The 13560-nt window shown below is 38.4% G+C and overlaps 1 protein-coding gene across 2 annotated transcripts in view; it reads right to left on the bottom strand.

Annotated features, from left to right (window-relative positions):
* Nucleotides 1–13560, bottom strand: part of RASGEF1B (RasGEF domain family member 1B) — a 567483-nt gene that overhangs the window by 437001 nt on the left and 116922 nt on the right. For both annotated transcript variants that reach the window (XM_059922778.1, XM_059922779.1), the window contains one exon: nt 9885–9932. In XM_059922778.1, the coding sequence (XP_059778761.1) occupies nt 9885–9932 (48 nt within the window). Of the gene's footprint in view, nt 1–9884; nt 9933–13560 lie in introns of those variants that run through there.

The raw sequence follows: 13560 nt of genomic DNA, 5'->3' as shown, positions 1-13560 counted from the left end.
CACAATTTGTGTTTGGAAGAGAGCTTACAGTTCCGTGGGAAAGAGGGACATTACACTCATTAACAATGAGGTTGGTGGGGAATGCGATGGGAGGAAGAGATGATCGTGGGCTGAACAGACTAGGGCTGGCCTCCGTGCTCCAAACTGGAGCACTGACTCCCTACCAACTATACACATCTGTGACCCTAGGTCATCTAACCAGTTAATGTTTCCTTCTGAATCAGTCTTATAAGTAAACGATGTAATTTTAGGAGCAAGGATAAGATCTTTCTACCAACGAAAAATTGTTCCCTGTTTGCTAATGCCATGAATTCCACCCCTTCAACTCGATTTCATTAGCTCTGTCACCTATTAAAATGCAAATACCCTTAGGAGAGATTATACTTTAAGCCATACAATTCAAGTGTAACTTACTGTGAATTTATTTTTCAGATCTGAGGAGATGGCTTTGATGGAAGCAAGGATATAGTAAACTTGAGATCACCGAACGCCACAGAAATGTTTGGGCAGGAGACTGAGAATATTTAAAATAATCTGTTAACTGTAGGCTTTGGCAGTTCAATTTTCTTTTTGATTAAAATCTAAGGAAAACAGTGCTACCACTGAGTGTTTGCAAAGCAACCAGAACGTTGATTGCATGTTATTTTTACCATTAATATTGTTATTAATCTTGAAAATACACTTGGGGAGCAGAAAGTTTTGTGGGAACGAGACAAAAGAGTCTTCTATTTATTTTAGCAAAGCTCACTGAGGTTCTACATTGGGGTAATAGAATATTCATTTGCCTGTCTATGCCCTCTAAGTATTTATTTTCCTCTGATTCCCTTGAGCTGAGGGGGTCAAGAACAGGTTTTGGCATTCCCATGTCCTACAAAACACATCTCAATATAACCTAACCTCCTTAATTTTCACCAGAATTTCTAGAAAGATCAACAAGACCTAGTATGACCTTGAATACATGACCACGACCTTGGGGTTCTCTCACGAGCATCCTGAATGCCTTTACTACCATGCTAGCCTCCAAGGCCAGCTTCCCCTTAAAGTTCTGGCCAAAGCACACACAAAAAGCCCTTCCCTTAGTTCCCTTAGGGATGCTAAGATATTTTGCACTTATAAACAAAAAGAAAATAAACATAGAGGGGAAATAAAGCAAAAAAACAGGAGAGGCTCCTGATCCCACCAATTAGCTACTTCCAGGGCTCTAAGGCCCTGCCCATTCCAGGCTCTCTCTAGAACACTCTAGAGAAAAAGGGCCCATATTGCATCACAGTACACACCCTGGAGCCCTTAACGCTCATACCCCTGCACACAAACATCTTATGACCTACCACCAGGGACCAAAGAGCTCTCCAGTGCTGCTGCCTCCCGGACCCTCCCACTCAGTCCCTGTGTCTGTTCTGAGACTTGCCTCTCCCCTGGTTAATGAGTGACTTTGTCCTTCAGGACAGGCCTTCCCCTCACACCTCTACCCCCCTACAATCTCCCTTGGATACTGGTTGACTCCATAGTAGGCCCAATAGATATTTTATCCACATGATGGCATTATATCTACGTAACAAGAAACATACATACATGCACACCTATTAAAGCCAAGGAGGAGTGAGGGAAAATGAGCACTTGAATGTTTGCATCACTCTTCCACCTGGACTGTAAGAAATAGCCTTTAGGGCAGGGTCTGTGTGTCTGTTTATATCACCCCCATGCCTAGCACAGTGTCTGCTGCAATTAACTACACAATAAATAATTGTTGCATTAAGGAATGAATGAATGCATTCAACGATTTCCCCCACCACTTGACACCCAAAGAGAAAGACTAACTCAGTGCTCTGATACAGGCCCTGATAAACTCTGATTTTAAGGACATCATCAATAAAGCCTCCACTGATCGAGCTCCAGCACTAAATTCTCTCTGCTGTTCACTTTCCAATGTAAACACCCAACTATGCTAAGCTGGAGAGATAATCAACTAAATAAACAACCCATTTGAGATGGGATCACCCCAAGGCAAAGGCAATACTTTCAAAACTACACATACATTCACTGAGGCAAAATGAATACTCGAAGAAGGAAAAATGCCATATATAGTAAGCTATGTGCCAGGAAATATGATACACACATCATTTACACTGTTTATTTAATCCTTAGAACAACCTTACAAGTTAGAAATTATCATCCTCATTTTGAAGATTTTAAAAGTAAACTTTAGAGGAGTGTTTTTACCCGTGGTCACTTGTTCAAGAGGTTGAAAAGCATGAACTTTGGAGCCAAGCTGCCTAGGTTTAAATTCTGACCCTGCCTCTTCCTAGATGGGCATCTTAGTCCATTCCTATAACAAAATGCCACAGACTGGGTAGCTTATAAACAACAAAAATTTATTTCTCACATTTCTGGAGGCTGGAAGCCCAAGATCAGGGTACCAGCGTGGTCAGGTGAGGGTTGCAGACTTCTCGCTGTGTCTTTACATGGTGGAAGGGTCTCTTCTATAAAAGCATTAATTCCCCTCATGAGAGCTCCACCCTCATGACCTAAGCACTTCCCAAAGGCCCCACCTCCTAATAACATCACCTTTGGAGGGTAGGATCTGAATTTGGAGGGAGGACGCAAACATTCACACTACAGCACTGGGTAAACACAGCTTAACACACATGGAGCTAGTAAGTGTACCAATCTCTCACAGCCAAACCCATCTTTCTGTGACCAGATAGATCTGTGATGCTAGGCCAGGGACTCTGCAAAACACATTCCTGCTTAGTCAGCTGGCTTCGTGTTAGCTCTGTCAGTAGAGGGCGCTAGAGAGGGCTGCCAAGCTGGAAGAGGAAGAAAGTACTTGCTCCTTCCTGGGTGTTTCCTCTGAGCCTCAATCAGTGGCCCCACCCTTCTCTCCTTCCTGCAGAGCCACTGAATCCAGTTTGTACTGTTCTTGTAGAATCAGCCTTAGAGTCTGCTGGCCAGCACCCTCTCCTCAGAGGACCACATTTCAGCTCAGTGGGGCCCTTCCTCTAAGTATCTAAGAAGTTTTAGTAATCCCTACTCTTTCCTTTGTTCCCTCAGCCCTGGGGGTAATAGCTGCTTCCTGGAACTGCTACCCCTACCCTATACCTTAGAGCTCTCTTTTCACTCTTTCTATTACTTGGTTCACAACTTTATAACCACTTAACAGTTCTTCATATCAAATTCACTCTGTTCAAATTATTGGCATGATTTTACTCTCCTGGCTGAACCTGAGGGACACAAGAACACCTACCTGAGAGTATTAAATGAGTTTGTCCTTGTAAAGTGCTCATAACTGTACCTGGAGCACAGGATTGGCCATATCAAGGTCAGCTATTACTTTCAAAGTGTTGAAGCTGGGTTAGAGCCCACGTCTGTCCATCTTCTTCCAGTCAACATGATGTTTCTCTAATAAAAATAGCTACCACCTACTTAGGGACTAGGCTTAGTGCATTCACAGATGTTACCTGTTTTAGTCTTCTTAAACACCTCTTAAGTGTTTTTTCCTCTATCAATTGACATCAAGAAAGGTATTCTGAGTTAAGGTAGCCATTATCCTGAGAGGTTAGGCAAGGTCTCCAAAGAGTTCAAACATCAACATCAGAAGAATAATTTTTTAGCATAAACTTCTCCAAATCCTAAAAACCTATTTACATCATTGCCCTATGTGTCACCAGCAACTAACATGATTTAAGCATAATGTGTGTGAGCAGAAGCAAGAAGAACTGCAATCCTGCAGCCTGTGGAATGAAAACCACATACACAGAAAAATAGACAAAATGAAAAGGCAGAGGGCTATGTACCAAATGAAGAAACAAGATTAAACTCCAGAAAAGCAATTAAATGAAGTGGAGATAGGCAACTTTCCAGAAAAAGAATTCAGAATAATGACAGTGAAGATGATCCAGGACCTCAGAAAAAGAATGGAGGCAAAGATCGAGAAGATGCAAGAAATGTTTAACAAAGACCTAGAAGAATTAAAGAACAAACAAACAGAGATGAACAATACAATAACTGAAATGAAAAAATATACTAGAAGGAATCAATAGCAGAATAATTGAAGCAGAAAAACGGATAAGTGACCTGGAAGACAGAATGGTAGAATTCACTGCCACAGAACAGAATAAAGAAAAAAGAATGAAGAGAAATGAAAACAGCCTAAGAGACCTCTGGGACAACATTAAATGCAACAACATTCACATTATAGGGGTCCCAGAAGGAGAAGAGAGAGAGAAAGGACCCGAGAAAATATTTGAAGAGATTAGAGTCGAAAACTTCCCTAACGTCGGAAAGGAAATAGCCACCAAAATCCAGGAAGTGCAGAGAGTCCCAGGCAGGATAAACCCAAGGAGAAACACGCCAAGACACACAGTAATCAAGCTGACAAAAATGAAAGACAAAGAAAAATTATTAAAAGCAACAAGGGAAAAATGACAAATACCATAGAAGGGAACTCCCATAGGGTAACAGCTGATTTCTCAGCAGAAACTCTACAAGCCAGAAGGGAGTTGCACGATATATTTAAAGTGATGAAAGGTAAGAACCTACAACAAAGATTGCTCTACTCGGCAAGGATCTCATTCAGATTCGACAGAGAAATCAAAAGCTTTACAGACAAGCAAGAGCTAAGAGAATTCAGCACCACCAAACCAGCTATACAACAAATGCTAAAGGAACTTCTCTAAGTGGGAAACACAAGAGAAGAAAAGGACCTACAGGGCTTCCCTGGTGATGCAGTGGTTAAAAATCTGCCTGCCAATGCAGGGGACATGGGTTCAAGCCCTGGTCCAGGAAGATCCCACATGCCGCGGAGCAACTAAGCCCGTGCGCCACAACTACTGAGCCTGCACTCTAGAGCTCGTGAGCCACAACTACTGAGCCCACATGTCGCATCTACTGAAGCCCGTGCACCCTAGAGCCCCTGCTCTGCAACAAGAGAAGCCACCGCAATGAGAAGCCTGCGCACCGCAAACGATGAGTAGCCCCCGCTCGCCAAAACTAGAGAAAGCATGCACGCAGCAACAAAGACCCAACACAGCCAAAAATCATAAACAAAATAAATAAATTTATAAAAAAAAAGAAAAAGACTTATTAAAAAACCCAAAACAATTAAGAAAATGGTAATAGGAACATACATATTGATAATTACCTTAAATGTGAATAGATTAAATGCTCCAACGAAAAGAAACAGGCTTGCTGAATGGATACAAAAACAAAACCCATATACATGCAGTCTACAAGAGACCCACTTCAGACCTAGGAACACATACAGACTGAAAGTGAGGGGATGGAAAAAGATATTCCATGCAAATGGAAATCAAAAGAAAGCTGGAGTAGCTATACTCATATCAGATAAAATAGACTTTAAAATAAAGAATGTTACAAGAGACAAGGAAGGATACTATATAATGATCAAGGGATCAATCCAAGAAGAAGATATGACAATTGTAAATATATGCACCCAACATAGGAGCACCTCAATACATAAGGTAAATGCTAACAGCTATAAAAGAGGAAATTGACAGTAACACAATAATAGTGGGGGACTTTAACACCTCACTTACGCCAATGGACAGATTCTCCAGACAGAAAATAAATAAGGAAACACAAGCTTTAAATGACACAATAGACCAGATAGATTTAATTGATATTTATAGGACATTCCATGCAAAAACAGCAGATTACAGTTTCTTCTCAATTGTACATGGAACATTCTCCCGGATAGATCATATCTTGGGTCACAAATCAAGCCTCAGTAAATTTAAGAAAACTGAAATCATATCAAGCATCTTTTCTGACCACTACGCTATGAGATTAGAAATAACTCACAGGGAAAAAAATGTAAAAAACACAAACACATGGAGGCTAAACGTTACTAAATGACCAAGAGATCACTGAAGAAATCAAAGAGGAAATAAAAAAATACCTAGAGACAAATGGCAATGAAAACACGACGATCCAAAACCTATGGGATGGAGCAAAAGCAGTTCTAAGTGGGAAGTTTATAGCAATACAATCCTACCTCAAGAAACAAGAAACATCTCAAATAAACCATCTAACCTTACACCTAAAGGAACTAGAGAAAGAAGAACAAACAAAAACCAAACTTTGTAGAAGGAAAGAAATCATAAAGATCAGAGCAGAAATAAATGAAATAGAAACAAAGAAAACAATAGCAAAGATCCATAAACTAAAAGCTGGTTCTTTGAGAAGATAAACAAAATTGATAAACCATTAGCCAGACTCATCAAGAAAAAGAGGGAGAGGACTCAAATCAATAAAATAAGAAATGAAAAGGAGAAGATACAACAGACACGGCAGAAATACAAAGCATCATAAGAGACTACTACAAGCAAATCTATGCCAATAAAATGGGCAACCTGGAAGAAATGGACCAATTCTTAGAAGGTATAACCTTCCAAGACTGAACCAGGAAGAAACAGAAATATGAACAGACTCATCACAAGTAATGAAACTGAAACTGTGATTTAAAATCTTCCAACAAACAAAAGTCCAGGACCAGATGGCTTCACAGGCGAATTCTATCAAACATTTAGAGAAGAGCTAACACCCATCCTTCTCAAACTCTTCCAAAAAATTGCAGAGGAAGGAACACTCCCAAACTCATTCTATGAGGCCAACATCACCCTGATAATAAAACCAGACAAAGATACTACAAAAAAGAAATTACAGACCAGTATCACTGATGAATATTGATGCAAAAATACTCACAAACAAAATCCAACAACACATTAAAAGGATCATACACCGTGATCAAGTGGGGTTTATCCCAGGGATGCAAGTATTCTTCAATATATGCAAATCAATCAGTGTGATACAGCATATTAACAAATTGAAGAATAAAAACCATCTGATCATTTCAATAGATGTAGAAAAAGCTTTTGACAAAATTTAACACCCGTTTATGATTAAAAACTCTCCGGAAAGTGGGCACAGAGGGAACCTACCTCAACATAATAAAGGCCAAAAATGACAACCCACAGCCAACATCATTCTCAATGGTGAAAATCTGAAAGCATTTCCTCTAAGATCAGGAACAAGACAAGGATGACCACTCGCGCCACTCTTATTCCACAAAGTTTTGGAAGTCCTAGCGACAGCAATCAGAGAAGAAAAAGAAATAAAAGGAATACAAATTGGAAAAGAAGAAGTAAAACTGTCACTGTTTGCAGATGACATGATACTATACATAGAGAATCCTAAAGATGCCACCAGAATACTACTAGAGCTAATCAATGAATGTGGTAAAGTTGCAGGATACAAAATTAATGCACAGAAATCTCTTGCATACCTATACACTAAAAATGAAAGATCAGAAAGAGACATTAAAGAAACAATCCCATTTACCATTGGAACAAAAAGAATAAAATATCTAGGAATAAACCTACCTAAGGAGGTAAAAGACCTGTACTCAGAAAACTATAAGACACTGATGAAAGAAATCAAAGATGACAGAAACAGATGGAGAGATATACCATGTTCTTGGATTAGAAGAATCAATATTGTGAAAATGATTATTCTACCCAAAGCAGTCTACAGATTCAATGTACTCCCTGTCAAATTACCAATGGCATTTTTTACAGAACTAGAACAAAAAATCTTAACATTTGTATGGAGACACAAAAGACCCCGAATAGCCAAAGCAATCTTGAGTGAAAAAATGGAGCTGGAGGAATCAAACTCCCTGACTTCAGACTATACTACAAACCTACAGTAATCAAGACAATATGGTACTGGCACAAAAACAGAAATATAGATCAATGGAACAGGATAGAAAGCCCAGAGATAAACCCATGCACCTATGGTCAACTAATCTATGATAAAGGAGGCAAGGATATACAATGGAGAAAAGACAGTCCTTCAATAAGTGGTTCTGGGAAAACTGGACAGTTACATGTAAAAGAATGAAATTAGAACCCTCCCTAAACACCATACACAAAAATAAACTCAAAATGGATTCAAGACCTAAATGTAAGACCAGACACTATAAAACTCTTAGAGGAAAACATAGGAAGAACACTCTTTGGCACAAATCACAGCAAGATCTTTTCTGACCCACCTCCTAGAGTAATGGAAAGAAAAACAAAAATAAACAAATGGGACTTAATGAAACTTAAAAGTTTTTGCACAGCAAAGGAAACCATAAACAAGACGAAAAGACAACCCTCAGAATAGGAGAAAATATTTGCAAACGAATCAATGGACAAAGGATTAATCTCCAAAATATATAAACAGCTCATGCAGCTCAATATTAAAAAAACAAACAACCCAATCAAAAACTGGGCAGAAGATCTAAATAGACATTTCTCCAAAGAAGACATACAGATGGCCAAGAGGCACATGAAAAGCTGCTCAAAATCACTAATTATTAGAGAAATGCAAATCAAAACTACAATGAGATATCACCTCACACCAGTTAGAATGGGCATCATCAGAAAATCTACAAACAACAAATGCTGGAGAGGGTGTGGAGAAAAGGGAACCCTCTTGCACTGTTGGTGGGAATGTAAATTGATACAGCCACTGTGGAGAACAATATGGAGGTTCCTTAAAAAACTAAAAATAGAACTACCATATGACCCAGCAATCCCACTACTGGGCATATACCCAGAGAAAACCATAATTCAAAAAGACACATGCATTCCAATGTTCATTGCAGCACTATTTACAATAGCCAGGTCATGGAAGCAACCTAAATGCCCATCGACAGACGAATGGATAAAGAAGATGTGGTACATATATACAATGGAATATTACTCAGCCATAAAAAGGAACAAATTGGGTCATTTGTAGAGACATGGATGGATATAGAGACTGTCATACAGAGTGAAGTAAGTCAGAAAAAGAAAAACAAATATCGTATATTAACACATATATGTTAAATCTAGAAAAATGGTACAGATGAACCAGTTTGCAAGGCAGAAATAGAGACACAGATGTAGAGAACTAACATATGGACACCAAGGGGGGAAAGTTGGGGGGGGCGGGGGGGGATCAGTTGGGAGATTAGGATTGACATGTATACACTAATATGTATAAAATAGATAACAAATAAGAACCTGCTGTATAAAAAATTTAAATTAAATTTAAAAATAAAAAGAAGAAGGAGTGGCAGCCTGCTAGCCTCAGACCAAGAGCCCAACTCCATCTCTAAAAAAAAAAAAAAATGTGTGCATCTAAGGATTAAAATTCTAGAATTTCAAATTTTCTATTGTTTTGTACATCTAAAGTATCAATGAAATATTATAGAATTTAAAAAATTACTAAGTGCCTATTTTGTGCTAGGCACTGGGTTATAAGTACTTTCACATATATTATATCATTTTATCCTTAAAATATACTACATTAAGAGGTGTAATCATCTTCATACAAATATATCCAAGGTCACATAGCTAGTTAAGTGACAGAATCAGGAATTGAAGCCAATTCTTTCTGACTCACGGAGCTCATGATTTAGCCAATTCACCACAGGTCATAGGTGAGGGTCATTCTCCACAGCAGATGATGAGAGAATGAAGTTTAGTAAAAATATGAACTGAGACAGGAACAAATCCCTTCACTGTGAAGGGCTAAGAAAATAAAAGAGCTGAATCTGGGAGAGTACCTTCTGACCTTGCTTTCAGAATGGTTTGTAAGCCATGGCAATTCCGAGGTTCTGTCACTGGGCTGCTAGATTCCATTTCCATTCAAGGATCTCTCTCCAATTTCATTTTTGCAATTATGCAGGCAAAGTAAATGAAAACCAAAAACACTTTGTTTCTGGGTAATCCTTGCCTTCCAAAAACAAGTCATTCTTTTCAGGAAAAAACATAAGCACTCACCAAACTAATTATTTTTTTAAAGGAGCAATGCAGAGGGGGAAAATAGCATACCTTTTGCTTGGTGCTTGATTTCAGGCCAACTCGGGAGTGACTTTTGGACTAGAGGAAAAATGAGAAAGAAATTTATGAAGAACATAATATAATGGTAGAACTTATTCTGAAGTCATTTCTTCTAGAAGGTATAAGTTTTCATTTAATAGCCAAAAGAAAACTAATTAATTAATTTTTAAAAATCCTTTCCCCTAACCTTCCTTCACAGCCTCCGGAAATCTAAGAATAGAAGCAGAGCATAGACTCCAGTGTTGAGTTTTACATACTGAATGGAAGACTGCTTAAGTCCTGGAGCTGAGACAGCAAAGATGCACCTACACTTTGTCAATGCCTGGCTCATATTTACCGACTCAGCATCTTTCTTAGAGGACACCAGCAGAAACTGAAAACTGCAACGCATGAGCAAATAACTTCCAGCTATAATAAGGCAAAGGGAAAGGAGGGGAAATGAATAAAAGAAGAGGAAAGGAAGAAAGAAGAGAAGGAGAGAAAAGAAAAAAAAATGCTCTATAAATTGGAAAAAAGAGAAAATAGAGGCAGAATGAAGAAAAGGGCACGTTTATGGCAAGATTTTCAAGGGCACTTCAATAGAGAAGATTTTAATCTCTGCTAATTTAAATGTATTTTCAGTAGGTGGAAACGAAGCTCTCAAAAACATTAGTTCTTATAGAGGGCTTTTTATTTTCCAACTTGTTCAAGATTATCTAATCTTATTTGGAATTAGGAAAGGTAAAACAAGCATTAATTAAGAATATTTTGGTATAGATACCATTATGATTTTTCTCCCAGTGAGAAAAAAGCAAAATCAAGCTTACTATGTTTAGCATTCAGATAGTGAATACATTTGGCATTAAGTGTACCATGAATCAAAGTTAACTCTAAACGAATTACTACACTGTACCTAGAAAAAAGCCTAGTCTGTAGTCCTCAAATTGTTCAATACCAGGATTACTTTACACTCTTAAATATTATAGGGGTCCCCAAAGAGCTTTTGTTTATGTAGGTTATATCCATTGACAATCACTGTCCTAGCAACTGGAAATGAGAATTTTTTTAAAATATGCATTTATTAATTCATTTTAAAATAGTAGTAATAAACCCACTACATGTTAAATAACATATTTTTATGTATTTTATGTATATTCCTAAACAGAAAAAATTAGTGAGAAGATGGTATATTTTTCATGTTTTTGCAAATCTCTGATGTTTAGGTTAAATAGAAGACAGATCCTCATACCAGCTTCTGCATTTAATCTATTTTGATATGATATGTTTTTGGCTGAAGTAAATGAACAGAATTCAGACTCACTCAGTTATGTAGTTGGAAAAGGAAAAAATATTTGTAATAATCTTTTCAAATAATTGTGAATATTCGTCTCTGATATGACCTCAAAACTTGACAATTGGTAGTTTCTTAAAGTTTAGTTACTATGTAGAATAAATCATACCAATGAACTTTTTTATACTCTGTTACATAAAAACTGGTTGGTCTATCTTGCACTTTGAATAGATTTTTCACCCACACATGTTTGTAGCATCATGCATTGGATCATCTGGAAAACAGTGGTTCAGTGAGTTATGCTGATTTCCCAACCACTGACACATTTCATTACATAATATGGAAAAAACTCACGTTTGTTCATCACCAGCCTCACCAGAAAAATCTTCAACTCTTGGTAAACTATCAAGCTCACAGTAACAGATACAAGTTTTCCAAACTTCTAATTTTCTCTTGAAAGCTTTGAATTTTATTATGGGTAACAAATACTGTCAGTTGCTTTTCTTGAAGCGACAGGCTCACTTCACTCATTTCTGTGAACACGTCTGCCAGCTACATGAGTCTGAATAAGACTCTGGTTAAGAGTTCACCTATCACTTGTCCTTTGAAGTTAAAATGGTGTTTCATGAAAACAAAGGCTAATTTGGCTCACAATTCAATCAAAGTGCTTTTCTTCAAAACAGCCACTGAATGTTTATATGCAGTAGAGGCGCGTTATGCATACTTCTCATTTTGTCACATAAAATACTAAAAAGATGATACGAAAATTTCAAAGACTGAAATTTAGTAAACTTAATTTTCCCTACTTCATCAAGGGCATTTTTAAGTGAAACTGCTATTTTATTTCCTGCAATACAAATGCACAGTGGTGAAATTATGACTGCTAGTACAACTTGGTGCTACTGCCTTAATCCATGCTAAAGCATCAACAGTTTTAGCCACCATTGCTCTTGCGCAATCAGTGCAGATGTTACCTAGTAAAAAAAGCAAAGAACATCTTCTTAATATAAATTATGAAGAGAGTTTTGGCTTCTCATATTTCCTTTGAGAACTGCTGCTCTTAGTCATTTAAAGCAGTTGAGCCAATAGTAATTAGACTATCCAAGTAATTAGACATTCAAAGAAATGGAGCTTAGGAGGAGCAAAGCCAATGAAAAGCAAGTTGTAATCGTCCCTACCTCCTACCTGCTGCCTTAGAAGAGAGACCAAGAGACCAATCAGGAGTACACTTCCTTCTGTTATGGGCTGAATTGTTTCCCCCCAAAATTAATATGTTGAATTCCTAACTCCCAATATCTTACAATGTGACCATATTCAGAGATAGGTCTTGTGAAGAGGTAAATAAGGTAAAATGAGGTTCTATGGATAGGTCTAATCCAATATGACTGGCGTCCTTATAAGATGAAGAGGAAAAACCAAGTGAAGACAAAGAAGACACCATCTGCAAGCCAAAGAAAGAGATCTCACCAGAAACCAACTCTGATGATACCTTGATCTTGGGCTTCTAGCCTCCAGAGCTGTGAGAGAATAAATTTCTGTCGTTTAAGCCACCCAGTCTGTAACATTTTATTATGCAACCCTAGCAAACTGATATTACATAGACCCTGACAAATCTATCCCAAAGAAGTCAAGAATCCAAAAATGGGGGCTTCCCTGGTGGTGCAGTGGTTGAGAATCTGCCTGCTAATGCAGGGGACACGGGTTCGAGCCCTGGTCTGGGAAGATCCCACATGCCGCGGAGCAACTAAGCCCGTGCGCCACAACTACTGAGCCTGCGCTCTAGAGCCTGCGAGCCACAACTACTGAGCCCACGCATCTAGAGCCTGTGCACTGCAACAAGAGAAGCCACCACGATGCAACAAAGAGTAGCCCCCGCTCGCCACAACTAGAGAAAGCCTGCGTGCAGCAACGAAGACCCAACACAGCCAAAAATAAATAAATAAATTTTAAAAAAGAATCCAAAAATGGAAGCCCAGCAAAACCAAGTCATGAATCAAAAGGGGCCATTATCATCACATTCATTGTCAACCACATACATCCTAAGGAAGAATGTCTGGATCAGTGGTTCTTAAAGTTTAGAGTTCACAAAGATCATTTAGGGGGCTCTTAACCATGTAATTTGCTGAAACTCAATTCCAGAAATGCCAAGTCAGGAGGTCTGGGGTGGCTCCCAGGAACGTGCATGCTAACAAGCATCTGAGGACATTCCAATAGATACACGGTCCACTAACTACAACTTGAGGATCACTTGCCTACGGAGAATGGTGGTAACTTGGGATGAGAAGCAGGAAAATATGGAAAATGGCCTTAATGTCCTCTCTCTCTCTTTCTCTTTGAAGAATACAAATAAATGAACCTCTTTCCCCTTTCTCTTTTAAATGCCTGGTGTTAAAATTC

This window comes from Balaenoptera ricei, chromosome 5, assembly GCF_028023285.1.
Source record: "Balaenoptera ricei isolate mBalRic1 chromosome 5, mBalRic1.hap2, whole genome shotgun sequence".
NCBI classification, from domain to species: Eukaryota; Metazoa; Chordata; class Mammalia; order Artiodactyla; family Balaenopteridae; genus Balaenoptera; species Balaenoptera ricei.
Note: the sequence above shows the minus strand (reverse complement) of the source record. Positions and strands in the feature narration are given on the sequence as shown.